Source organism: Pundamilia nyererei, unplaced genomic scaffold (assembly GCF_000239375.1).
Source record: "Pundamilia nyererei isolate P.nyererei 1_Seehausen unplaced genomic scaffold, PunNye1.0 scaffold00002, whole genome shotgun sequence".
In the NCBI taxonomy this organism is placed as follows: domain Eukaryota; kingdom Metazoa; phylum Chordata; class Actinopteri; order Cichliformes; family Cichlidae; genus Pundamilia; species Pundamilia nyererei.
The window spans coordinates 1223930-1233079 of NW_005187403.1; the positions used below are offsets into that span (position 1 = coordinate 1223930).

Genomic DNA, 9150 nt, shown 5'->3' on the forward strand with positions numbered 1-9150 from the left:
TGCAGTGTAGTAGTGAGGAGGAGCAGCTCCAGAATTGTAAGCCAACTTTTTCTGGTGTTTGCATGGATGCACAGCTTCTCTAAACTTTTTTTTAGAAACATATTTAAGGTTTTAAGAGCGACCACAATGAACACAAACTTTATTTTATAAAGATAGACTGAACATATAAAACCTTCTGCGGAAGGAAATCCAAAACTTGGAAAAGCTGCTTTTTTGTGTGTGTGTGAGACAGTCTTGGGCTGGGATACCACCGCTGCTGTTGCTGCTCGGGTGTCTGGGCTGAAGGGGGGAATCTCAGTGAGGCTTCACAGGATGGCAGAGTTCAAAAAGAGATGAAAAGAGGAGAGCAAAGGAGGTCTGTGTGCGGAACTTGAGAGCTGCAGAAGTGATTTGGTCCTGGGCTCTGTCTGCACACTCGGATTGGAGCTGACAATGAAGATGAACATGGTAAATGGGCTCAAATCTACTCTGTCAAGAGAATAAGACTATATGTTTTTTCTACTTTTTCTCTTTAAAATAATCGGAGATGATTCGTGTGAACATTTCAAATGTTAAAATAGCTATTTTACCACTAAGAGCTGAGAGAGAGTTTAAGGGGGGGTCGTTGCGTGGAAAAGGCGTACTTTAGGCAGCATTTACGCACAGTAAGTTCGCAGCGTTACAGGTCCACATCTGCAAAAGTTTGCCTATCCGGCTGCTGAAAACAAACCAACCAAACTTCCCCTGAGCAACAAAAGCTGCGGTCTATTTTGACTTGCAGACGCTCCTTGAGGGTTGCGTTTGCGGTACCGGTGTAATGCATGCGGGCTGGCTGCCAACTGTCTGGGTCAGAGTGGCCAAGTAGGTAGCGTTGTCTGTCTGTCTGTCTGGACCGCAGGAGCGCTACAGCTAAAGAAACATTTGCGAAAAGCCCTCCTTTCCAAAAAGGCTACCACCCGTGTTTGGAGTCCGGTCTCTTCCTCGGATCGTCACCGCTGTGTCACCTGGATCCGCTTGTGTGCTGCAGTTTGTAGTTTGCACATGCTGCTTTCAAGCGCGTCAGTGAGTAAAACTAATCTGCAGAAATATCAGCTTGCACAGCTGACATGTATGCGTCCGTTCCAGCGCGGGTTTTACACGTCATTTGTATTGTATTGCCACGTTTTTGTCACGGCGTATCAGCCATTAAACGGCCACCCGTGTATTTAAAGAGGTACTGGCACAAATGGAACCGACACCAGTGCTCCTCGTGGAAATCTGTAATATGGGGTGTTCAGCGTTGCCTTACGTTTTCATTCATTGATTACAAACCACAGATGGAGTCAAAGCTTGCCATCAAGCCTGCTATAGTTAGTTGCTCAGTATAAGCATATAAATGCAGATATTAAATAAGTACAAAGTTTTAGAATAGTCAGTAGCCAATTGATCTAGCACTTGACGACCAATAAATCAACTAACAGAGTGGGCTATCGTTGGGTAATCGCTGCTTAATTTTCTCCACAGCAGTGCAGATGGATTGGTCAAGACAAAGATACAGAGCTTCCTGTTTGCGTCTGATGGATTACAGTGTTTTGTATGAGCTGCTGACATGAATTCAGAGGCTGGTGAGATGTGGGAGTGCTCATCTTCAGGAGAAATCTGAGACCTGAATGAGCCTTCAAGCACGGTGAGAGCATTTTAATTGAAGGAGGCGCACCATGGACTTGTTGTGGTCTGCCATCAGACCCATTATGTCCTTTTAACCCATTTGTAGCACCCTCTACCCCTACCCCATGTCACATCTTTCCCTGAATTATGGAAATTTTGTGGAAGACGCTGACTTGGACACTGAGCCTGGTGGTGATGACTGCTTCTGAATTTCAAAGTATCAGCAAACTCTCACACAACTCCCAAGGTATGGTGGTGGTGACACATGGACAAAAAAAATTCTGCTGTACTCAACAGCTTATTTTCATAACATCTTATCATTTCTGTTCTATTCTCTTCTTTTCCTGGTAAAAGAGGAGTTCCTGTCCTACCTGCAGCACTACCAGTTGACTGTCCCGGTGCGGGTGGATGAGAATGGAGAATTCCTGAGCTACACTGTGAAGCACCACCGGCCAGGCCGACGGAGACGGGGGGCGGTGGATCCGATGATGGGAGCCCAGCCCGCGTTAGACCCACTGGAGCCCCGACTGTTCTACAGACTGTCAGCCTATGGAAAGCACTTTCACTTAAACCTGACTCTCAACCCCCACTTGGTGTCAAAACATTTTACAGTGGAGTACTGGGGTAAAGAAGGGCTGGAGTGGCGGCACAATATGGTAGATAACTGTCACTATATTGGATTCTTGCAAAATCAGCACAGTACAACTAGAGTGGCACTCAGCAACTGCAAAGGCCTGGTGAGTACAAAGTGCTACAAGGTTCACAACCCCCCCCCCCATGTTTATGTCAGATATAACTAGGTTGTGGTTCTGGTAGATTTTTGGTAGATTCGGCAGAATATTATCACAAGATTATTGCAGTTTGCTTAAGAGAATCTTGGCTTTTTTCCCGCATGGCGCACTGAGCCTGCAGGCAGCTTGGAGTGACTTGAGGTTTATGTTGAAAAAAATCACATCATCTCAGTGATCTGATTGTGATAACCATCAGTGCTTTTCTTCTCACTTGTGCGCTGGATGTCACACTTGAGTAGTTGAGATCACATTTCTTAAGCAGATCCTTGTGTGATCTTTGAATGATATGCCTATAAATGTGCAGGTTTCAGTTCAAAAACAAAACTGAGCAGCTCTAATAAGGCATCTAATTATCCTGTCTAAGCACAGACTGTGTGACTGTTCAGTACCTCTTAACTAATCACGGAATTGTGCCAAATTTTAAAAGCTGTTATCCCTCCATGCTCGAGAGTAACTCTAAAGAAGTTAAAAAAAGAAAAAGGCCCTGCTTCTTATTGGCAAATGTAATCATGTGGGGGAAACGCTTAGCCAAATGTGTTGGCAAGACATAGCACTGAGTATCATAAATTGAATTAGTGTTTGCCCTTTTTTTCTTACATCACCAAAAATGGACAAAACTGTGTCTGTACTTTAATGTAATCAGCTGTCTGGACATTTTGAGATCTTGACATCACACACTATTAAAACCCTACATCAAAAATGTTTCTGTAGGCTAGTGTGATATGTGGTTAATTGCTTTTATTGTGGGTTTTACAGAGCCAAGCCAGTGTTTCCTATAAACCCACTCTGAAGGACTTCTCCTAGGTTATGCTCCAGAGGGGGCATTGACAGGGGGAGAAGAATGTTTTAATGCTGGTCTGGATGTAACTGATTGTTTGGGGTTCTTAAATTTTACTGCAGATTAGTGACTAATGCATTGTATATGTGAAAACATGTCCCTAATGAGAAGCAAGAGGTCACATAAGGGGATGTATTAGTTGTTTAAAGGGACACTCCAAAATGACTATCTTGTTTTGTTTTGTTTTGTTTTTTTAATTAGCTGCCCAAATTCTGGATTGTACTTTTTTACAACTTGCTGCAAAGCAAAATCTGTTTTCACATGTTCCCCACCTGACATGTGCCCAGTATTTTCAGACTTTAAAAATTAGGGTTTGGAACACCTGCTATCCAGATTCAAACTGACGTGAATTTGTTATGATGTCAGCATGACAATCCGTCAGTCAGAAGTGGAAAACAATAGGGCTGTTGGAGGTGTGTAGGCTTTAGTTGTGATATGGCTTCCAATAATCATTGTGTTCAAACTGTCCACTGTAAATAAAAGATGGAACCAGGCACTATGACATCAGTGTCAAGCTTGAGTGTTGGCGTTTTAGCTGCTGTGTTCGTTCTTTGTAGTCAGAAACGACCAAATTTGGATGACTGGGTCTCCACCCAGTCCAAGTTATGAGCTAACGCTAGCTAGCTTGATTATCTATCTCCATTCATAACTGAAGCCCAAACATCTTGGACAGTGTGCACCTCACAGCAAGCTTTATTGTTTATCAGATAATTACAATATAATTTCATCATTAAAATTTCCCAAAAGCCACCAACACAGAACCTCCAAAGGTCCAATTCAGTGACTTGTCTTAAAAGAAGTAAGGCCTACAAAAGAGTGACGGGATATAGCAACGTAGACACTTGTCAATTAAGGTGGCCATGGCCATAATATAATAATTTATATTACAAAATGTCCCACCATAGACTTATTATGGTGGGAAACTATTCACAAAACCAAACCATTTTATGCACGTCACTTTTTGAGCCAGCCTCAAGTGGTCATTGGATGAAAAGCAGTTTTTGGCATTTAGTTGAGTTTTCCCTTGAGACATGGCTGCTTGGTTCAAACGATCTCCCTTGGATTTCAGAACTCACCAATAACTCTAATATAGCTTGAATGTTTGTTCTTTTTTTCGTATATATTCATAAAAGCAGATTTTGAAAATGTTCACCTGTTGAAACAAAGGATGCCTGAGTTTCCTTCATGTCCACCTGTCTGAGCACAGACAAGAGTAACAAGTGTCTAAACTAGGATTGCTCCTTTAATAAAATGATTATGAAATACAGTGCTATTTCTTAAGACTGTACTTTTAGTACCAATGTTTCCTGTTTTTAACCTGCTTTTTTCATTGATTTTCTTCCCCAACAAGCACGGTGTTATTACAACAGAGGAAGAACAGTATTTAATAGAGCCTTTAAAGAACATATCCTCAACCACCTCTGGTGAATGGAACCTGGAAGAAGCACAGCAGCATGTTATTTATAAAATGTCTGCCATTCCCTCACCACAAGAGCATAGCCAGGAGTTCAGCTGTGGCATTTCAGGTTGGTGAACCTCCATCTGGGTTGGACTCTGTGTGGGTGGAACTGACGTAAAGGAATAACTATACATAGCAAGTTAGAGGAAGTGCTGGTTTGGTTCTAGGCCCAGGTTCTGTTAGACATGACCGGGCCTCTTGTGTGCTATAGTTGCTCCTGGCCTGGACACCTTTCAACCTGTGACAGAAAGTCTTGCTCCAGCTTTCATATAACGCCCTTCAGTGCATAAAGAAGACTTTACACAAGAACAAATTCTATTTATAGGACCAATAATCATCTTGAGAATTAAAAATTCTCAGTTTCACCAATGCTCTGTTTGCTGAGATATGTTGAGTTAGAACCAAAAATAACCAGGTGGATATTTAGGTATTCGGCCAGGGTCTTATGAGAAAGAGCAAAGACTGTCATCACCAGGAAGCCAGCATGTCCTAACATGCAGCATCTTATAGCTTTTTCCCAGAGCATCTGCTGGGCCATAAAACAAAGACTTTAGCTGCTAGGTTCAAAGTGGCAGATTCCATATCTGCACCTATCACACACAAACCAGCTCTCTCTCAAACAGATAATGTGTCACGCTTCTGATTGTTACCTCACTCTTACCTGTCTTTGTCTCCCTGTCATTCACAGACCTCATTAAAACCAGTGCACCTTGCCAGCTTAGCACGCCTTCGCCCCAAAACTACAGCAAGCTGTCAAACAGCACCCACAGGCAGAAGCGATCCATCAGCACTGAGCGCTTTGTGGAGACGCTTGTGGTCGCTGATAAAATGATGGTCGGTTACCACGGACGCAAAGACATTGAGCACTACATCCTGTCCGTAATGAATATTGTAAGTTTGAGCCTACTTTTTCGGTCAAGTCTACACTCATGATTTCTCCATTGTTGCTCATGTTATTCGTGGACAGGCAGAGTAGTGTGGCACAGTTGTCTGACTTTGTGTCTTTTCTTCTTTTCTGGAGGTCAGGTTGCCAAACTTTACCGTGATGCCAGCCTAGGAAATGTTGTGAACATTATTGTGACCCGGCTGATTGTTCTGACTGAAGATCAGGTAAGAGAAAGTCTCTTTTTTTCTGTTTTAAGCCACGTCTTCTAGTATCTATATCCTCACCTGTATTGAGTGTATAACTGTATAACGCAACTTCTGTGTAGAAAGGGTAGAGAGTAGAAAGACTCTTCACCATATGGACACCACTTCACATGAAAGCTGTGCTCAGGTATCTTCCCTCAGGGAGCTTCTATTGAGCATTTGTACATGTACTATACATGTGCATGTATGTGTGATGAGAGAAACAGAGGGTCTTCCTACCATCTGTTTTTCTGAAAGGGTTTAGCAACTCTTTTTGTAGCATCAGTTCCAAAAATGATGTCAAGTGGAATCAAACTTTAAATTATATGAAGCAGCACTAGTATATCAGTCATTATGAAAATTCACATTGCATGCAGAATGTTTTCTAATTATTTGGTGGGTAAGCTGACATCAGCACAGTTTAATTACTCTTTGCATGGAAGTAGAAGCATTTACCAAACTCCACTATAACGTCCCCAGTTGTCCTTCTACATTAGCTATTTTTCCTCCCTGTTTTCCAATAGTGCAAGTCCTCTGCTCCTCCTATGACTCATCTTTTTCTTCCTGCTGTAAATGGTTTTACCTTTACTACAACTGCATCGTCTCCTAAATCAAAGACAAAACCCATGTCTTCTGCAGAATCTGGTCCTCTAACATCCCTCTGATCCCCTAACAGTACTCCTCCAATAATTCATTCAGATAATCGTTCTACTTTGGCTCAGTGTTTAGAGCTGTCAATGCATGACAATAAATTCAGTGCCCTTTTTTTGTTTTGAGCTTTTTTTTTCTTTTTTTTTTTACATTTTTGTTTTGCGTGAATGCTATTTTTTGGACAGCAGGCAATAGGCCTCCAGGTTTCTGGGTATAAAGTCATGTGAAAAGAAAGTTTTTCACTGTCAAATCTCTATTGTGTTTGACACCCAGTGATGGATTGTGCATTATGGTCAAATGTCTCAGATTTGGGCTCATCTGTCCAAAGGACTGAGACCTGTAGAGTCTGAAATGTAGCTCTTGGGTTTTTTACAATTTCTCTGAGCATTGCACAATCTGATCTTAGGGTGAATTAGCTGGGATATCCACTGGGCTGATTGTGGTGTAATGTTAACATACAACAAAATACTCCAGGCCAGCAAACTGCCAATTGCCGCTAAATGAATGTAGGGCTTAAATGAAATATCAAAATTTGGAAGAACCTTTTGAACATGCCTGCTGGTAAAATACTGCCAACTATGGTAAATATTTTAGTTCAAATTTGCAGAGGATAATTACGAACCACACGTATCTAGCATCACCCAATATTTTTTGGTGCTGATGGAAATTGCGTTTTCTTCTATCACTTTGTTTTTCATGTCTGTTTTTTGCAGCCAAATCTGGAAATTAATCATCATGCTGACAAGTCTCTGGACAGTTTCTGTAAGTGGCAGAAGTCCATCCTGTCTCATCACAGCGATGGAAACAGTATTCCAGAGAATGGGATGGCTCATCATGACAATGCTGTCCTAATCACCCGGTAAGAGTTGGCTAACAGCTACAGAACAGGACAACATGTTGCTCACACACCATTATAATAGTCCAGTGTTGAAATACAATTTTTCAGTTCTTACTTTATTTGTAATTTTCTCATCTTGAGCAAATACAGGTTATTTTCTGTGGTGTGCCTTCAGCAAATGCCGACAGCTACAGCACTGGAAAATCCAAAAGTCCAGGTCTTGTGTGCACACTTTACCTGTAATAGCTCACGGGAATAAATGCCATCGTTTTGAAAGTAAAATGTGCTGTTACGGACGTAATGTACCTGTCATCCCGCAATTTATGTCATAAAATAACAAAACTCTGTCATTACCTGGAATAGACTTTATTGTTGCCAGAACTGTTTTGGCTACTTAACCTGGCAACTGATGTGTATACTCCTCCAGCTGCTTCTATCTAGAAGCAGGATGGGGTTCTGTGATTGACATTGCCAAAGGCAAAGTTTTTGATTCTCTAGTTTGCATAAAACAGCCTTTTTATCATTAATGCTAGCGTGTTGTCTGCCAGTTGATATCCTCCAGCTTCTTTGGCTGTTGGCTTTATTATTGGTTTTAGCTTCACTTTGCACAAACAGCAAAGGCTGCTTAATAGAGCCTGCCTGCAGTGGTCATGGAGTTTGCCTTTTTGGCCTTCCCTTTTTAGCAGGAAGCTGAGAAATGTTATTGTTTTCATAAACCAAAAAAATCATGGAAAGGGCTTTTAACTCACAAACTATTTTTTTTAAAAAACATTTCAGTTTGAGGGCATGAATTAACTTAGATACTTGGTTACAGATGAGCTCTAAGGAAGCTGACAGACCCAATGCTCTGACATATAAAAGGCCCATTAGGTTGTTATACCTGATGGTCATTGCAAACAAACATTGGTCTACAAATCTATCATCTGTCACAGTTTGTTCACAGCAAAATCCAAGTAATAAATACGATATTCACATTGTATTTCTTGGGGATTAGAATATTATATTCATCCATCCATTGATTCATCCATTCTCTATATTATAATATAGAGAATGGATGAATCGATGGATGGATGGGCTTGTTTAAATGAATTTGGTTTAGAAAAAAACACCACTTCTATAGCTGTGATGAAATTAGCCACAAACACTTTTCCTGCAGATCTTTGGTAACATGGATCAGTGTGAATGAATGATTGAAAGTTCTTGTTAGCATAAAACAAGGATGTCATTGTCCAGCCTTTGTTTTGAAATGGGTGGTGTCAAAACCTTTGAAAATTTGGGGGAATAAATCAAAAATGGATTAGAAAAGTCACAAGTAGGGTCACTTAAAAGAGAACAGAGAGAGAGAGAGAGAGAGAGAGAGAGGAGTGATTCAAAGACAAAGGAGTGAGGGTGGTAGGTGATGGTGGAGGTGGTGGGAGGGTAAAATTTAAGTTGCTGTGCTCTTGGTTTTAATAGATTAAAAGCTTTTGGTATGATTGTCTCATTAATTTGAATGCAATCCTGTAAAAATTTCCTTGGGCACTGTGGGTCTGAGTGTTCTGACCTCCTTTTTTTTTTTTTTTTTTGCTCTATTGTATTAACTGTGAAAGAGCCCACGGCATGTAACTAAAATATAACCTTTACCAATAGACTGTCAGGAACGAGTGGCGTTCATCAGGACAGATTGACCCAGATTTCTTGAAACATATTAGCAATATGTCTGCGCCTAAATATTAGACAACAGTTATTTGCAAACATTTAGCAATCTGTCTGCGAGTGATTGCAATCAGTCTGAGTCAGGCCACTGTTGTTTAGATACAGGTTACCTCCTACCAGGTAA

At 41.1% G+C, this 9150-nt stretch overlaps 1 protein-coding gene across 1 annotated transcript in view; it reads left to right on the forward strand.

Moving 5' to 3' along the window:
* Positions 1-853: 853 nt before the first annotated feature.
* The window catches only part of adamts6 (ADAM metallopeptidase with thrombospondin type 1 motif, 6), a 74604-nt gene continuing 66307 nt past the window's right edge, over positions 854-9150 (forward strand). Inside the window, exons 1-7 of the mRNA XM_013909050.1 lie at positions 854-1041; positions 1483-1873; positions 1981-2363; positions 4607-4781; positions 5403-5605; positions 5741-5824; positions 7207-7352. Coding sequence (XP_013764504.1) covers positions 1774-1873; positions 1981-2363; positions 4607-4781; positions 5403-5605; positions 5741-5824; positions 7207-7352 — 1091 coding nt within the window. The 5' untranslated portion in view covers positions 854-1041; positions 1483-1773. The remainder of the gene's footprint in view (positions 1042-1482; positions 1874-1980; positions 2364-4606; positions 4782-5402; positions 5606-5740; positions 5825-7206; positions 7353-9150) is intronic.